The following is a 19,052-nucleotide window of genomic DNA, read 5'->3' on the forward strand; positions in this document are numbered from 1 at the left end:
GATATAATGGCATTAAGTGCTCTGTAAAGTTTCTTAAAAGTTTACAGTGAACATAGCACTTCTTATCTCCCATTGTAGTACTTTTCACTAATCTACTACTTCACTGTGAAGGAAAAATGCAGCACTTCTTTTCATTTGTAATTATGGTCTCTTGTTATGATATTAGGATGTCTTCAGTGTCAATTCTTTTGTAGCCTTTTATAATCTTGAATGTGGTAATCATATTGCCATGTTTCTTTTTATCTGCTAAAAATGGTACTGCATCCCTCTATACTCTACTCTACTCTCCTTGCCAGTGCTCCCCAATTTTCAGAGTAAAAGAAAAATTTCTTTTGGTTAACTCTGGAGGGCTACTAACCCAAGATAACCCAAGAAAGCCAAGCAGTGTGGCTTATCAGCTTGCTCAGGATTGAACCCAGTTCCTGTGGCTGTGGGACAAATATGCTACCACTAAGCCAAAAGTCACTGTATGTATGTACTGAATTATCAAATGAAAACAAATGGCTGAATTTAGTTATATTTGATATTAAATTTTAGCATAGACAATACTATACACGTGCACACACATGCACTAACAGACAATTACTAAAGGAAAAATTTAAGGTGTATTAAATGGCTTACTTGTAGAAGGTTAACATACAACCCGTGATAGTCATGTTCATGGGAACTTGTGCGGACATACGGCCAATGAGCATCATCTTTTCTCCAGTGTCAGGGTGGAATGCTGAGTCATATATACTTTTGGCCTTCCATATATCATCTTCAGATAAATTTAATGCCTCACCTTTCCTGAAAAATTATGGTATATTAGACTTTATATATATTTTAATAGATATCATTTGTATTAAAATAAACAATGGTATAAACCTTGGTAACTGATACCGAAAAATTGGTTTAATTAAAAAGACATATGTTTGCTCATGTGTCTTTTTAAACTAAAATAAACAATGAAATATGTAGACAATATAGAAAAGGTAACAGAAAATATTATTAAAGAAATGGTGAAAAATACAGAGAAAACCAAAGGTGGTAGATCTATGAGTAATGACAGGAAGTAGTAATTACCAATTCATAGTTGCAGGAGGGGAACTAAACCTGGTAAATTTTTGACAAGTTAATGAACCTTCAAATTATTGGTTTTCACTGCCAATTTACCTTTTATGAATACCCAATTTATCAAATAATTTATTCCCACTGACAAATATATGTATTAATCAGTTTACTTTAGCAACTGGGTTCAAGATCTGTCCCTATCATTATTACAACCCAAGGTCACATTTGTGAAAGGAATATAATATGGGTTGATCCTTTTCCATTAAGTACAAGGTGAATGATAGGCTTGATACCTTTGACTTGTCTCATTTCTTAAGAAAAGAAAGCAATAATATACAGCCTCTCCTCACTTAGGGACGTAGTCGTTTACTGACGACTCGGACTTACAATGGGCTCTCTGACCAGTTTGCATACCTAAATAATGTATATTAGAGCTGACTTCCTCTATTCTGTTTATTACAATATACAGTACACTATGGTATAAACATTTAAAATTATATCAGAAATGTTATAAATGGTGTAAAGGTGACATTAAAACAACATCAGAGATGGATGACACAAACCCACTATCATTATAGTATGCTCCTCACTTAGTGACGAATTCATTTACCAACATGGTCTTAGTAACAGAACTCCATCATTAAGCAAGGAGAGGCTGTATTAAACTTTTTTCTGATTTCATTATACAGTAGGACAAAAATCAGATCTATATATCATATAACCTATCTTCCATTTCTCAATTACAGGTTAATTCTTTAATGGCTGGCTAGTCAATATTAGTGAGTATCTTTAACCCTTTCATTGTTCAGACCCCTGATCCTTATATCACTGTGTTCAAAAATTCCCCCCCCCCCAAAAAAAAATGATAGAGAATCTTTTCCTGATGGTAATGACACCAAAAGTACGAAATTTGATGGAAAACTTAAAAAAATTACTCTCTCGCGAAGTTAGCGATCTCGGCGATAAGGTCATGACTACAAACTATGAAAGAGTTGCTGCTGAAATGACATTAGAATGCTTTCCTTTGCAGAGTGATAGATCAATGCTACTGATGGAAACTTTAAACTAAGATCGACTAAATACTGAAGAAGGGACATCAAAGGCTTAGTGCTGCTTGTATAAAATAGCTGAGAGCACTGTGTATTAATTTTAGTGTTAAAAATAAACTACATTTAGGATATTAATGTCCTGGAATGAATCCATAATTGTAAAATGGGTTTCTATGTGGATGCAGGTCCAGGGCATTGGACACTCAAGTTACAAACAATTTTCAAGAACACATTTCATTTGTTAGTTGGGGACCAAACATTACTGTATGTACAGTATATGAGACGGTAATGGTACCTAGATTTATAGAGTCAAAACTAAAGTTAACCATAGCTACTGGATATATAATCACCTGTAGCTGGTTACAACACTTTTGGCTCTCTCTAATTCAGTTGGTGTACACAAAAGGTTAAGAGGATTGGTAATGGTGAAAAAATGCTTGGCACGGCCCACGTAAGTGTTCTGGTCCCACCTTGGCTCATCAATGTTAATTCTGCTCATCTTGTTTCTGAAATTGCAATAAAGAATACAGTATACATAACTAATAAAAAAATGCTACTGGTACAGTACATCTTAAATAATTGCATCAAACTTGAATTTTTTTCATTACAGTCCAATAACATGAAGTCTGCACATTATAGTATTTACAAGAAGTGCAGTATTTACAAGTTATTAAGGTTTTGCCACAAGCAAAATTCACTAATACTGTAATTGTGAGATGAGAATTACAGCAACAACTGAAACCTTTTACAATACGTACTGTGCTCAACAGACATTTCAAAATCAATACCAACTATTATTATATACCAAAACTAAATAAAAATTACAAAAGTATAGATTTTTATTTCCCCCCTCACCTAAAAATCCTTTAAGCATAAAAATTTGTCATTTTCTGTGCACTGAATATGCAGGACAGTGCATCCTGCAAGATGCATGAATCATAAGTCTTTAACAAATACAGTACTGTACTCCAGTTTGAAGTAGGTACCAAAAGATGCCTTACCCCTGGCATCAAGCACCCTTTTCCAGTATCAAGGCACTCCTTCCTCAACATCAAGGAACCTCCCCAGTGCCCCATCCCTGGCATCAAGCATGCTTTCCCAGTATCAAGGCACTCCATCCTCAACATCAAGGAATCTCCCCAGTGCCCCATCCCTGGCATCAAGCACACTTTCCCATTATCAAGGCACTCCATCCTCAACATCAAGGAACCTCCCCAGTGCCCCATCCCTGGCATCAAGCACGCTTTCCCAGTATCAAGGCACTCCATCCTCAACATCAAGGAACCTCCCCAGTGCCCCATCCCTGGCATCAAGCACACTTTCCCATTATCAAGGCACTCCATCCTCAACATCAAGGAACCTCCCAGTGCCCCATCCCTGGCATCAAGCACACTTTCCCAGTATCAAGGCACTCCATCCTCAACATCAAGGAACTTCCCCAGTGCCCCATCCCTGGCATCAAGCACGCTTTCCCAGTATCAAGGCACTCCATCCTCAACATCAAGGAACCTCCCCAGTGCCCCATCCCTGGCATCAAGCACACTTTCCCATTATCAAGGCACTCCATCCTCAACATCAAGGAACCTCCCAGTGCCCCATCCCTGGCATCAAGCACACTTTCCCAGTATCAAGGCACTCCATCCTCAACATCAAGGAACCTCCCCAGTGCCCCATCCCTGGCATCAAGCACTTTCCCATTATCAAGGCACTCCATCCTCAACATCAAGGAACCTCCCAGTGCCCCATCCCTGGCATCAAGCACACTTTCCCAGTATCAAGGCACTCCATCCTCAACATCAAGGAACCTCCCCAGTGCCCCATCCCTGGCATCAAGCATGCTTTCCCAGTATCAAGGCACTCCATCCTCAACATCAAGGAACCTCCCCAGTGCCCCATCCCTGGCATCAAGCACACTTTCCCATTATCAAGGCACTCCATCCTCAACATCAAGGAACCTCCCCAGTGCCCCATCCCTGGAATCAAGCATGCTTTCCCAGTATCAAGGCACTCCCTCAACATCAAGGAACCTCCCCAGTGTCCCATCCCTGGCATCAAGCACACTTTCCCAGTATCAAGGCACTCCATCCTCAACATCAAGGAACCTCCCAGTGCCCCATCCCTGGCATCAAGCACACTTTCCCAGTATCAAGGCACTCCATCCTCAACATCAAGGAACCTCCCCAGTGCCCCATCCCTGGCATCAAGCACGCTTTCCCAGTATCAAGGCACTCCATCCTCAACATCAAGGAACCTCCCCAGTGCCCCATCCCTGGCATCAAGCACACTTTCCCATTATCAAGGCACTCCATCCTCAACATCAAGGAACCTCCCAGTGCCCCATCCCTGGCATCAAGCACACTTTCCCAGTATCAAGGCACTCCATCCTCAACATCAAGGAACCTCCCCAGTGCCCCATCCCTGGCATCAAGCATGCTTTCCCAGTATCAAGGCACTCCATCCTCAACATTAAGGAACCTCCCAGTGCCCCATCCCTGGCATCAAGCACTTTCCCAGTATCAAGGCACTCCATCCTCAACATCAAGGAACCTCCCAAACATCAAGACACACTCTTTTCCTTGGAGGAGTGTTATATATTCCTTTTAATTCTTTCAGAACCGTGATTTATTGTTTTACTGATATTATATGACTTAATTAGTGAGAACTATTATTATTATTATTACAATCAAAACTATGTGCTAAACCAAGTGAAAACTATTAAGACCTACATTGTGTGTCTGAGCAGCTATTTATGATGTCGATTGTAACTTGGCATATGACCAATGTCTATTATTATTGCAGTAATGGGGAAGCGCTTAACCCGTATGGGTCATCCAGCGCCTGAGGGAATGGAAGGAATTCAGATTCCATTCATGATCAAGCATCAAGGAACCTCCACCGACGGGTACAATGTCTGTAGCTATCATTGTTATACTCGTAACAAAGTTCCAAAACCACAGTGGCTACATAACACCTGGTTTTGTATTATTATAATCAAAATGACACCTGGTTTTGTAGTAATAAGCCGGTGTCTCAACAGGGCGTCGTCTGCTCCCCTAGCAACAGCTGTTGACCAGTTTAACCAAATGTCTCAGGTTCCAGATTATGACCTATAATTGATGTTATCTTCCGTTAACTGAATTCTTTTTTAGTGTAAATTATACCCATCTTTCTTACAATTAGCGCAGCTTGACAAGGCTGGACTAAGTTCTGTTACTCTTGTTGTTGTTGATGTTGGGGGTTTAAGGGCCACTAAAACTTACTCTTTATTGAATCCTTCCTCCTGGGAGTTCGGATAAGTAAAACTTAAGGAATAAAACCTGGATATATGTATCAAACAAATTCTAACCATGCAATTAGAGCTAAAAACTAATGTGAAGTATACTTGGGAGTGATAATGTCGGAGAATATCACTTTCAAAGATCACAACAATATCTCTATCACATCTGCTAGGAAAATGATAGGGTGGATGATGAGAACCTCCAAAACTAGGGATGCCCAGCCAATGATGATTCTTTTCAAATCGTTTGCTCTTTCTAGGCTGGAATATTGTTGTATACTAACGACCCTTTCAAGGCAGGCGAAATTGCAGACTTGGAGTATATACAGAGAACTTTCACTACATATATAAGTACAGTTAAGCACTTCAGTTACTGGGAACGGTTGAAGTCCTGGACCTGTACCCCTTGGAACTAAGTTTATTTAGGTATACACAAAAACAGTTACATAGATTATCATACATAGCAGCATATGTGTACAGAACCTGGGATAACCCAAAAAAATAGACAAAGTAACTTATTTCCATTGGGGAGCGAGAAAGGGGGACGAGAGAGATACATCATAATTGACTCCTGGAAAATCCTAAAGGGACTAGTCCCAAATGTGCCGCCGGAAATCACTCCCTACGAAAGCAAAAGACTGTAGGTGTCGCAACATCCCCCCTAATGAAAAACAGGGCTACCATGAGTACAATAAGACATAACACAGTAAGTGACAGTGGCCCAAGACGGTTCAACTGCTTCCCAGTATACATAAGGGGAATTACCAATAGACCCCTGACTGTCTTCAAAAGAGAGCTGGCCAGATACCTTAAGTCAGTACCTGACCAATCGGACTGTGGTTCGTATGTTGGATTGCATGCGGCCAGCAGTAACAGCCTCGTTGATCAAGCTCTGATCCACCGCGAAGCCTGGTCATGGACTGAACTGTAGGGGCTTTGATCCCCACAACAACCTCCAGGTAAATAAAGTACAAATACACATATAAGCCTTTATTTCAAAATTACCGTATAAAATATGCAGTAATCTGAAGGCCTGTTGAGCGAGTAGCATTATTCAAATTCAAATTCAAATTCAAAGTTTATTCTCTATAAGGATTACAATGCTGAGTTTACAGAAATTTGGTTATTGTTTGGTTTACATGTAGTAAAATTGTGATTACAGAGTGTACCACTAGAACGCTTAGCATGGCTAGGCATTTCGGGCATACTTAGTTTTATTCTTAATTGTAAAATATTACAAATTATGAGGTAAGTTGGTATTATGGCTAAGTGACTAAATACTAGTTTATGAGTTTAGCAATGTGAATGCTTTTGTTTTGGCACAGTATATAGTTTCAGTATTGGAGTATCACAGGATTCATTATTTTAAGACTGAGATTAATATTTCTGTTTATGGTCAAATGAGTGAGCGAGTGTAAGTGTGAACCACCAGGTGGTATTCGTGTAGTTAGTTGACGGGGTGTATCAGGGAGATAAGATGTTTTCTAATGGTAATTTTGAAGGTGATGAATGTGTCTGCAGTTCTAGAGTTCTCAGGTAGGGTATTCCAGATTTTAGGGCCTTTGACATACATTGAATTTTTGTAAAGGTTTAGTCGGACACGGGGAATGTCGTAGAGATGTTTGTGTCTGGTGTTATGCCTGTGGGTTCTGTCACAACTATCAAGAAAGCGTTTTAGGTCAAGGTTGATATTAGAGTTTAAGGCCCTGTAGATATAGATTGCACAGTAGTAAGTGTGGATGTACTGAACTGGGAGTAAGTTTAGATCTTTGAAGAGTGGGGGGGGTGTGCTTCCAGGGATGGGATTTAGTGATTATTCTTACTGCAGTTTTTTGTTGGGTTATTATTGGCTTTAGGTGTGTTGCTGCAGTTGATCCCCAAGCACAAATAGCATAGGTGAGGTATGGGAAAAACTTGGTCTATACTGTGAAGTAAGTTTAGCAAGGTACAATGACACAAGTTTTGGGTGATTGCAATTGTCTTACATATTAGATTTGTTCTGATTTTTAACTCTGGAGAGAGTTAGTTACCCAAGATAAGTCAGTGTATCATCAAAGACCGTCTGTTCTATGTCCATTGTGTTCCTTTAATCTTGTCCTCCAGGATGCGAATCACACCAGTCAACTAATACCCAGGTACCTACCTACTGCTAGGTGAACTAGGGCAGTAGGTGTAAGGAAACATGCACAACGTTTCCACCCGTAAGTTAATACAATCCCATGCTGGGGATTGAACAACGGACATTCAGTGTGAGGTGAATGCGTTGCCAACTGAGCCACGGGACAACATAAGGGTGTGTGTCCCGTAGCTCGATTGTTTGTGCACTCAGCTCTCACACTAACGTCCATGGTTCGATTCCCAGTACGGGTGGAATCATTAGGACGTGTTTCGATAAGGCACCTATTGTCCGTGTTCATCTATCAGTAAAATAGGTACCTGGGTGTCAGTCGCATCCTTGGACAAAATTGACCTAATTTTCCCGAAATACTCTGCATAACGTTGGATTGCGTGCAGCCAGCAGTAACAGCCTGGTTGATCAGGCTCTGATCCACCAGGAGGCCTGGTCACAGACCGGGCCGCGGGGGCGTTGACCCCCGGAACTCTCTCCAGGTAAACTCCAGGTAAATAACAATATGGCAGTATGTCATTGACGTCAGCTAGGCCTGTATACCTTGTACTTGTAGAAATAAAGATTATTATTATGTATAAATTACCTAGGATAACAAAATTAAAAGTCAGACAAATTTACCTATTTCCACTGGTGTCTTTGGTCCTTAGTAAAATATGTCGCTCAAATTTGAGCGAGAAGTATAAAGACAGAACATTTCATCCTGAAAAAAACGGGAAGAATACATTCCTAATTCAGTCAGGTGGATCCCTCACCTAAGCTCCAGTAGGCACACACACCTACAACGGGCTTTTTTGTTTTCAAACCCAGAGGGAGCTGATTTTGTTCCTGTCGTTGTTGCATTTTTTTTTGGGGGGGGGGGCATATGCCGTATGATACAGTGGCATATGCCGTATGATCTCTCCCAGAAGTCTGTATCTATGCATTTCCTTAGCGTTTACTGCCCAACTACCCGTGAAGCGCAGAGAGAAATAAGCAACACGTAGAACTTGGTCAGGAATGTCTAGGTCGAAAGAAGGGCTGTTTCAGTTGTGCCGCCTGACACACGAAACAGGATCCCCGTGGTCACAATAGGTTTTCATCAAGCCACAATGGACATAGTTAAGCACAAAAAATGATAGTTACTTCATATATTACATTCACTTTATACAGAAAATGTTAGCAATACAATATGTAAATACAATCTCAAGAAAACTTGCTATCTTATTACCACTAAAACATTTGCCATAATTTGGGTGTAGTCTCATCAGTAAAACCAGTTCTCTCATCTAGTAGACGCAAAATGTGTATACAATCTCAAAATCTCTGATATCTTACTATCAACAGTGGAATGATTTGTCATATCCTTTAGAGTTTGCATAGAGGTGTCTCTGAAAAGTTGGATGTTCGAGCACGGTAAGGTTTAGCTCTTGGTTTTAATTATAATAATCATAATTGGGCACACTAAGATACAGTACTCTAGTGTATGGCCCTGTCTCTACTGCCAGAGATACTTATATTATTATAATCAAAAAGAAGCGCTAAGCCACAAGGGCTATACAGCAGAGATACTTATAACCTAGCCTTAGTCTAGCAGTAACATCATATTGTTACTTTCTCCACAGATATGTTTAATCTGACACATTTCTTAATGATAGAAAAATTGATCTTCTAGTTCCTATCTGTGCTGTTCTACTATTTTCAAGCTCGTTTACAAGTTCCTCTCTTTTCTGGCAATGTTTCTCAAATTTGTATTTGAAAATCAAATAATACTCGACATTCTCTTTATTTAATGCTAGTTTAGTTAATTCATTAACTTGCCATGATCCTAAGCTAAATCCCGACGGAATCTGGTGCAGTATCGTCCAGCATGGGACACTAAGGTTTAGTTAGTTTCACGTCTTTATTATGCACCCCATATCCATCCTGTGGGCGGTAGTCAAAAGATTACAGAGGTGCATAATGGGTTCAGGGACTGAGCCGCCAGCCGCCAGCCGCCAGCCGCCAGCCGCCAGCCGCCAGCCGCCAGCCGCCAGCCGCCAGCCGCCAGCCGCCAGTCGTCCTCTGAGCACTTGAGGCACTTTACATCGGTTCACAACACATTTTTAAATTATGATAGGTTATATATTACTGGTATGCAATACCGACATGATGAATTAGACACATGTATAACATTTAGGCATCTTTACTTTGTAGACATTCGCCTTACTTTCTTCTGCTGCACTTTATCTGACTCCAGTGTATAAGCGCCAGTCTTCTTGTGCTTCAGATTCTTCAAGACCACGGTGCTCATCACCTGCTCCTAGGCAAAGGGATTGATTACCTTATCTACTGTCTTCTGTATATATTTCTGCAGTCTTCAGATTATGTTTACGTATTGATAAAACCACTGGATGGCGGAACGTCTACAAAATAAAGACATCCAGATGTTGCACATGTGTCTAATTCACCATCTAAGGTTAGGTTGTCCAATATCCATAAAAGTAATAAATTATAACATCACAACTATAAATATAAGATAAAATGTAATAAAAAAGTCTGCGGTAGGAACAGAAAACAGGCAGCCACTGTGTGTGGCTAGAGCAATACAGTCAGATAACTACTATCCAAGGTGTCTTCTACAGTCGCCTGTTTGAGTATTTTAACAACACTGTCATGATGTTGGTAGTAAAGAGGACGGGCTGGGTATGTCTAATATGTGGACGCACTTCGATATCAAGGAGACGACCAGGTAAAAAATGGCATACAGCGGGATCTCCACGTTGAGGCTAAAAGACGGTGCATATCTATCAGTGCACAATGCATAGGGTAGGTAGGTAGCAGGGTAAGGAGTTTTTAGTGCAGGTACTCCGTCTGTAGTCGGACAGTGTACAATGCACAAATAACCTGCACATAGAAGCTTATGACGACGTTTCAGCCCGACTTGGAACATTAAAAAGTTACACTGGCTTGTAAGTGGTCCAAGTCAGACCGAAACGTCGTCATAAACCTCTCTCTCTCATATGTGCGGCTTATTTGTGTACTGTTTCAGTCGCAGTATTGTGCCTGTTGGTCTTCGGACATAGTGAAGTGGTTAAATACCAGACTCAGGTCCGAAAGTTACCGCTGGAAAGGAAGGTAACGCTCCTAATGCTATATGAAGGGTCTAGTTTTTAATAGGGCGTCGTAGAGTCATGTGCTACAGTGCCATGTTCAAGTTTGCTTTTTATTAGTGCCTTATAAAGAGTGAGAAGCAGGGAGTGATCCGTACCCCACCTCACTTCAGATATCTTCTGCGTGATGTGTACTACGTTCGACTGCCTCCCAGTATACATAAAGGGGGATTACTAATAGACCCCTGGCTGTCGTCAAGCAGGCATTGGACAAGCACCTAAAGTCGGTACCTGACCAGCCGGGCTGTGGCTCGTACGTTGGATTGCGTGCAGCCAGCAGTAACAGCCTGGTTGATCAGGCTCTGATCCATGAGGCCTGGTCACAGACCGGGCCGCGGGGGCGTTCACCAAATTCAACTTCAATAACAAAAACATAAAGTGGGACCAAGTAAACCAAGTCCTAACCGATATAAGCTGGGAAGATATACTAAGCAACACAGACCCCAACTTATGCCTAGAACAGATTAACTTGGTGGCACTCGATGTATGCACAAGGCTTATTCCTCTAAGAAAAAAGAGGAGTAGATGTAAAATAGAAAGAGACAGGCGCTCCCTTTACAGGCGACGGAAAAGAATAACAGAGCTGCTAAAAGAGGTCAATATATCTGAAATGCGTAGGGAGACACTGGTCAGAGAAATAGCAAGCATCGAACTTAAGCTAAAATAATCCTTTAGGAGTCAGGAATCGCGGGAAGAACTAAAAGCCATAAATTAAATCGAAAGAAACCCAAAGTATTTCTTCTCCTATGCCAAATCAAAATCGAGAACAACGTCCAGTATTGGGCCCCTACTTAAACAAGATGGGTCCTACACAGATGACAGCAAGGAAATGAGTGAGCTACTCAAGTCCCAGTATGACTCAGTTTTTAGCAAGCCGCTAACCAGACTGAGAGTCGAAGATCAAAATGAATTTTTTATGAGAGAGCCACAAAATTTGATTAACACAAGCCTATCCGATGTTATCCTGACGCCAAATGACTTCGAACAGGTGATAAATGACATGCCCATGCACTCTGCCCCAGGGCCAGACTCATGGAACTCTGTGTTCATCAAGAACTGCAAGAAGCCCCTATCACGAGCCTTTTCCATCCTATGGAGAGGGAGCATGGACACGGGGGTCGTCCCACAGTTACTAAAAACAACAGACATAGCCCCACTCCACAAAGGGGGCAGTAAAGCAACAGCAAAGAACTACAGACCAATAGCACTAACATCCCATATCATAAAAATCTTTGAAAGGGTCCTAAGAAGCAAGATCACCACCCATCTAGAAACCCATCAGTTACACAACCCAGGGCAACATGGGTTTAGAACAGGTCGCTCCTGTCTGTCTCAACTATTGGATCACTACGACAAGGTCCTAAATGCACTAGAAGACAAAAAGAATGCAGATGTAATATATACAGACTTTGCAAAAGCCTTCGACAAGTGTGACCATGGCGTAACAGCGCACAAAATGCGTGCTAAAGGAATAACAGGAAAAGTCGGTCGATGGATCTATAATTTCCTCACTAACAGAACACAGAGAGTAGTCGTCAACAGAGTAAAGTCCGAGGCAGTTACGGTGAAAAGCTCTGTTCCACAAGACACAGTACTCGCTCCCATCTTGTTCCTCATCCTCATATCCGACATAGACAAGGATGTCAGCCACAGCACCGTGTCTTCCTTTGCAGATGACACCCGAATCTGCATGACAGTGTCTTCCATTGCAGACACTGCAAGGCTCCAGGCGGACATCAACCAAATCTTTCAGTGGGCTGCAGAAAACAATATGAAGTTCAACGATGAGAAATTTCAATTACTCAGATATGGTAAACATGAGGAAATTAAATCTTCATCAGAGTACAAAACAAATTCTGGCCACAAAATAGAGCGAAACACCAACGTCAAAGACCTGGGAGTGATCATGTCGGAGGATCTCACCTTCAAGGACCATAACATTGTATCAATCGCATCTGCTAGAAAAATGACAGGATGGATAATGAGAACCTTCAAAACTAGGGAGGCCAAGCCCATGATGACACTCTTCAGGTCACTTGTTCTATCTAGGCTGGAATATTGCTGCACACTAACGGCACCTTTCAAGGCAGGTGAAATTGCCGACCTGGAAAATGTACAGAGGGCTTTCACGGCGCGCATAACGGAGATAAAACACCTCAATTACTGGGAGCGCTTGAGGTTCCTAAACCTGTATTCCCTGGAACGCAGGAGGGAGAGATACATGATTATATACACCTGGAAAATCCTAGAGGGACTAGTACCGAACTTGCACACGAAAATCACTCACTACGAAAGCAAAAGACTTGGCAGACGATGCACCATCCCCCCAATGAAAAGCAGGGGTGTCACTAGCACGTTAAGAGACCATACAATAAGTGTCAGGGGCCCGAAACTGTTCAACTGCCTCCCAGCACACATAAGGGGGATTACCAACAGACCCCTGGCAGTCTTCAAGCTGGCACTGGACAAGCACCTAAAGTCAGTTCCGGATCAGCCGGGCTGTGGCTCGTACGTTGGTTTGCGTGCAGCCAGCAGCAACAGCCTGGTTGATCAGGCTCTGATCCACCAGGAGGCCTGGTCACAGACCGGGCCGCGGGGGCGTTGACCCCCGGAACTCTTTCCAGGTAAACTCCAGGTACCGTGAATGATGTTCAGGTGGTTTGAACATCATTCACGGTACGTGAATATGCTTTGCCTATGTTAAATTAAGACTGTTTAGCAACATTCCAAGTCGTTTGTGAAACGATATTAATTGTAAAGATGTAGAGTAAACAGTGGATTAGTTGTGCCGCTTAAGAGGCTAGTTTATTGTGCACCCCATGCTCTTCCCGTGAGCGGTAGCGCAAAAATCAGGATTACACAGGTCACAATGGGTCTGTCAGACTCCAGAGCTTTGTTACATCACTATAAAGAAATATTAGCCATTTCACATTTTGCAATTACTTCATATAGTTAATGTACACAATACAGTATGGAATACAATGATATCCTGGGTAATCTCCTGAGGCGTTATGAAGGAAAGTACATTAGTCTACACTTTACAACATTCACCATTAGACCCAAAGTAAGAAACCATCCAATACTATGTTCTACTGCTAATTTGAGACGCTGCTGCACAGTAGCAAGAGTTGTAAAACGACAGAAGACAGTTTTGTCATTCGTACATGTTATAACGTAAGTATAAGGGGATTAAGAAGATGCGAAAGAGAAAAGATGGGGTCAAGGACTGATCACTGTGGAACACAACACAACAAGGAACACGTATTCACAGCCATATCCATCAAATAGACAGTAAATGAATGTCTGCAACACATCCCAGGATTTGCCCTGTGCATCCAAGACGAGTCAGACTGCAACACTACTAAATGTGGAGCAGAGATGAACGTATTTTGCAAACTAATGAATGAAGCTAGGGGAATTTCATAGTATCTATAAAACTTCGACCTTGTCGGAAGCAAACTTGAGACTGAGAATGGAGTTTGATTCCCTTCACTACCTCCAGTCAGACACCATTCCATACCTCCATCATCTCACCATACCGCTCTAAGAGTGGTATGGCGAGATGACGGAGGTATCCTTAATAATATCTTTATTTACTACAAGTACATGTATATGGTATACAGGCCTAGCTGACATACTACTATATAGAAAACCCCTTGTTATGCCGAGCATTTTGGGCAAATTAGGTCAGTTTTGTCCCAGGATGCGACCCACACCAGTCGACTAACTCCCAGGTACTCATTTTACTGATGGGTGAACAGGGACAGCAGGTGTCTAATGGAAACACGTCCCTAATGTTTTCCAGCCATACCGGAAATTAGAACTCCGGACCTCAGTATGTGAGCTGAGTACGCTAGCAATCGAGCTACGGGACATCCTTGCCTGGTTTTGAAAACGGTTGCGTTGCTGCGTGTTTCCTCTGGGCACATTTCCTGTCCAGGGAAAACATGCAGTTATTGTTAAAACTCTCTATTATGAAATAAAGAACATTTGGTGGAAGATGTGACCGAGTGGAATTGCTGATTAAATCAGGAGCTTTGACAGAATTATCTTAAGACACGAAACTGATGATTCAAGTTCTTGATAGACGAAGGTTTGCATCAAGTGTTCAGGGAAAGGCAGCCCAAAATAACAGGAATTCCCAACAGGTGGTTTTGTATTTGAAAGACGGGAAAGCCAAAGGCAGAGGTGAAATGATGTTCAAGTAGGTGTACCTGGTCAACAAGACAAGATGTCCTGGGTATGAAGGTATTATACACCTACCCGACATACGTTTATAAGATGCCCCGGATACGACCAATTGGTTGTAAAAATGGTCAGAGGCGCAGAAAAAACAGGAGTGTGTTTTGAATTGCTAGAGCATACAAGTTATGGGATAAGTGAATCAATATGCACTGAACTACAGCAACACGTGTAAAATATTTTAATTATATGAACTATATAATGCTAGGAGACAAGCATTTCCTCCCACACTGGCAGATAACATTTTTATATCACTTCGTCCACCTGCCCTTTCCAAGAAACAAACAATACAACCAGCTCCTCTCAGAAATGGTTGGCCTCACCACACTGCCTTCCTCTTATTCCAGCTGTTCCTACTCTTGCAACATTACATAGCTCCTGATGATGCACGGAGACATGTAAAAGATCTTGAACTGAAGATTTTCATCCCCCGAGGCTTGTCTTGCATTATTAAGATAGCGTGAGAGCGGTGTGCGCCCATCCACATGTCTCCATAAATAACTCATTACGATTATGACCGGATATAAATATGTAAATAGTTCATTACCACTAACGTGTTCAGCTATCAAAACTTTGGGGTCCAGTCCCTGAACCCATTATGTATCTCTCTAATCCTTTGACTACCGCCCGCAGGATGGGTATGTGGTGCATAATAAATATGTTAATTATTATTATTATAATCAAAAAGAAGCGCTAAGCCACAAGGACTATACAGCACTGCAGGGCAGGAAGGAAGTGAGGGCATCAGGTGGCAAAAGGGAGATGGATGAGTAATAGGTTACGGATGACAGCGGGGTAGTGGATGGTGAAAGGGTAAAGGGCAGCAAGAGACTGAACTAGAAAGGGTTGAGGGGAGTGCGAAAAGTATCATCAGAGTTTGTGGAGTAAATCAGTCGTTGTCAAGAAGTCAATGAGAGAGTCAGGATTAAAGGAGGGTCCATCAGCAAGAAGGGAAGGTAAAGAGAGAGTAGTAGAACGAAGACGACGTTGGAGGTAAATTCTGCGTGCTCGTTGATAGAGAGGGCAGTCTAACAGAATGTGGCTAATCGATACTGGAACTTGACACTGCTCACAGAGAGGAACAGGGTGCCTCTCCATGAGATACCCATGAGTAAGACGAGTGTGGCCAATGCGAAGGTGGGAGAGAGTGGTCTCCCAACCTCGGCACTGATGACAAGAAGACGGCCAGTAACCTATGCTCGGTTTAATAGAATGAAGTTTGTTACCGAGCAGAGTTGACCAACGTTGCTGCCAACGGGTGCGAAGGTGGGTAGCTATTGCAGCAAAATAGTCCAGAAATGGAACACCTCGATAGGAAATTGGTAGGTCATGTACTGCTGACCGCGCAGCAGTGTCTGCCTGTTCATTGCCCTGTACGTCGACATGACCAGGGACCCAACAAAAAACAATATCTTTATGTTTGGTAGAGATACGGCATAGCCAAAGTTGGATATGGAGAACTAGGGGATGAGATGTATCAAATTTTCATATAGACTGTAGAGCACTAAGGGAGTCTGAGACTACTACAAATGATGACACAGGCATAGATGCGATACGAATAAGTGCTGCAAGAATGGCATACAGTTCAGCAGTAAAAATGCTAGCTGAAGATAGTAAATGCCCCCGCACGACGCTGTCCGGAAACACTGCTGCGAATCCGACGCCGTCTGAAGACTTAGAGCCATCTGTGTACACAGCGGTGGCACGAGAATGGGAGTGGAAGTGATCAAGAAAAACAGAGCGGGAAGCCACCGTAGGCAGTTGAGCTTTCGAGCAAGGGAGTGAGAAAGAACAGACCCGAACAACTGGAACTTCCCAGGGGGTAGGGAAAAGTGAGATGCTACATGAACATATAAAGGTGGTAACTGAAGGGAAGACAAGAGTGAATGTAGGCGAAGAGAAAAGGGATGGAGCAAACGGGCGGCGAACGAATAAAGAATGTCTACTAATATCGGTGACCATTCTATAAATGGAAGGATTGTGTAGATCGTGAGAGCGTACATAGTAGCGAAGGCAATGGGCATCACGGCGATCAGACAAGGATAGAACATTTACTTCTGTATAGAGGCTCTCAACAGGGAAAGAGCGAAAAGCACCAAGGCACAAACGTATTCCTTGGTGATGGATAGAGTTAAGGCTAGAGAGAGTAGCAGGAGAGGCCGCGGAATTAATCTGGTCACCATAATCGAGTTTCGATAAAACGAGGGCTGAATGTAGGCGAAGCAGAGTTCGACGATCAGCTCCCCAGGAAAGATGAGCAAGGGTTTTAAGAAGGTTTAGTCGGCTGTGACAAGTTGCCTTCAGAGAGGTAATGTGAGGTTTCCAGGATAACCTACGGTCAAAGAGAAGGCCTAGAAACCTGACTGTATCACGTTCGGGGATACGGGAGCCATAGAGATACAAAGGATGATCGGAGATAACAGAGCGTCTAGTGAAAGTAATTTGGTGAGTTTTGGTACTTGAAAATTTAAACCCATGCGTGGTGGCCCAAGTGGAAACACGGTCGACCGCATGCTGGAGAGAAACTGCAATAAGATGACAGTCAGCGCCTGCACAAGCAATAGCGAAGTCATCAACATAGAGTGATGATCAAATATTGGGTGGAAGAACAGAGGCCAAATCATTTATAGCAAGGAGAAACAGTGTTGTGCTTAGAACACATCCCTGAGGGACACCTTCAGCTTGGACGAAGTCCGGGGAAAGAACATTATTGACTCGAACACGGAAATGTCTGTCAGTTAAAAAGTTCTTAAGGAAGGATGGTAGATTGCCTCGGAGGCCTAAGGAATGGGCCTGGGCCAAAATATTATACCTCCAAGTTGTGTCATATGCCTTCTCAAGGTCAAAAAATATGGCAATAACTGAGTGATTATTCACAAAGACATTACGAACATACGTATCCAAGCGTAGTAAGGGGTCTATGGTAGAACGACCCTTACGAAAGCCATATTGACTAGCGGAGAGACTGTTGTATCTCTCTAAATACCACATTAAACGTCGATTTACGAGACGTTCCATCACTCTGCAAACTGCACTAGTATGAGCGATGGGGCGATAGTGGGAGGCATCATGTCCTGTAGTACCCGGTTTGTGGAAAGGGAGAACAATGGCAGATTTCCACAGCTGGGGAAGAACTCCTTGTGCCCAAATAAGATTGAAGAGGTGTAAGAGGACTACAAGGGCTGACCGATGTAAATGTTGTAACATACGAATATGAATGTCGTCAGGTCCAGCTGCCGATGATCGGCAAGCTGAGAGCGTTGCCTCCAGCTCTTGAAGTGTAAAAGGCACATTATACTGTTCTTCTCTGAGAGAAGAAAAGTCTAAGGGTACTAACTCTCTGGCAGACTTTGAGGAAAGAAACGAGGGGCATAGATGGAGCCCTCGGGAAATACGGACCAGATGTGTGCCAAGTTCAATGGCAACGTCGAGAGGGTTTGCTACATCAACACCAGCGACCCGTAGAACAGGAGCCGGGTCAGGAGAGTATTTACCACTCAATTTCCTCACTTTTTTCCAGACTGCACTCATAGAAGAAGCAGAGGTGATGGTGGAAACATAGTCTCGCCAACAAGTGCGTTTAGCTTCACGGATGACACGGCGAGCGATCGCACGCTTCTGCTTAAAATCAAGAAGTCTCTCAGCAGTTCTATTGTACCGGTACCTGCCCCATGCAGCACGTTTCAAACGTACTGCACGAGCACAAGCAGGAGACCACCAAGGCACGCACTTTTGAGAATGCCTGCCTGAGGTTTGGGGTATAGAATGAGAAGCTGCGGTATAAACTGACGTCGAGAAGATGTGTAGGAGCTCATCAATGGAGGATGAAGAAGGAACCTCACTAAAAGCAGTGAGATGTGAGTAAAGATCCCAATTTGCCCGATCAAATTGCCAGCGAGGGCTACGGAAAGGTGGTGAATAGGAAGGAGAAGTAAGAATGATCGGAAAATGATCGCTGTCATGTAAGTCTGGTAGAACAGACCAGGTGAAGTCTAGCGCAGTGGAGGAAGAGCAGACTGATAGATCGATGCAAGAGAGAGTATGAGTACGAGGATCAAAATGGGTGGGAGTATCCGTATTTAAAACATGGAGGGGGTGAGAGGCGAGAAAAGCCTCCAACTGGATGCCACGTGAGTCACAATGAGACCCCCCCCCAGAGGAAATGGTGGGCA

General features: G+C 42.7%; 1 protein-coding gene across 5 annotated transcripts in view; it reads right to left on the reverse strand.

Annotated features, from left to right (window-relative positions):
* The window catches only part of Sfxn1-3 (Sideroflexin-1-3), a 33,642-nt gene extending 28,284 nt beyond the window's left edge, over window positions 1-5,358 (reverse strand). For 3 of the 5 annotated variants that reach the window (XR_011394294.1, XM_053797351.2, XM_053797354.2), the window contains exons 1-3: window positions 5,277-5,358; window positions 2,453-2,608; window positions 622-789 (exon numbers count right to left, since the gene is read on the reverse strand). Coding sequence is in view for 4 of the 5 variants with exons in the window: in XM_053797351.2 (XP_053653326.1) it covers window positions 622-789; window positions 2,453-2,601 (317 nt within the window). In the remaining variant the exon portion in view is untranslated. Of the gene's footprint in view, window positions 1-621; window positions 790-2,452; window positions 2,609-4,828; window positions 5,024-5,105; window positions 5,254-5,276 lie in introns of those variants that run through there. The other 2 variants (XM_053797350.2, XM_053797352.2) reach the window with 2 other exon arrangements.
* Window positions 5,359-19,052: the final 13,694 nt, after the last annotated feature.

Source organism: Cherax quadricarinatus, chromosome 82, assembly GCF_038502225.1.
Source record: "Cherax quadricarinatus isolate ZL_2023a chromosome 82, ASM3850222v1, whole genome shotgun sequence".
Classification (NCBI taxonomy): Eukaryota; Metazoa; Arthropoda; class Malacostraca; order Decapoda; family Parastacidae; genus Cherax; species Cherax quadricarinatus.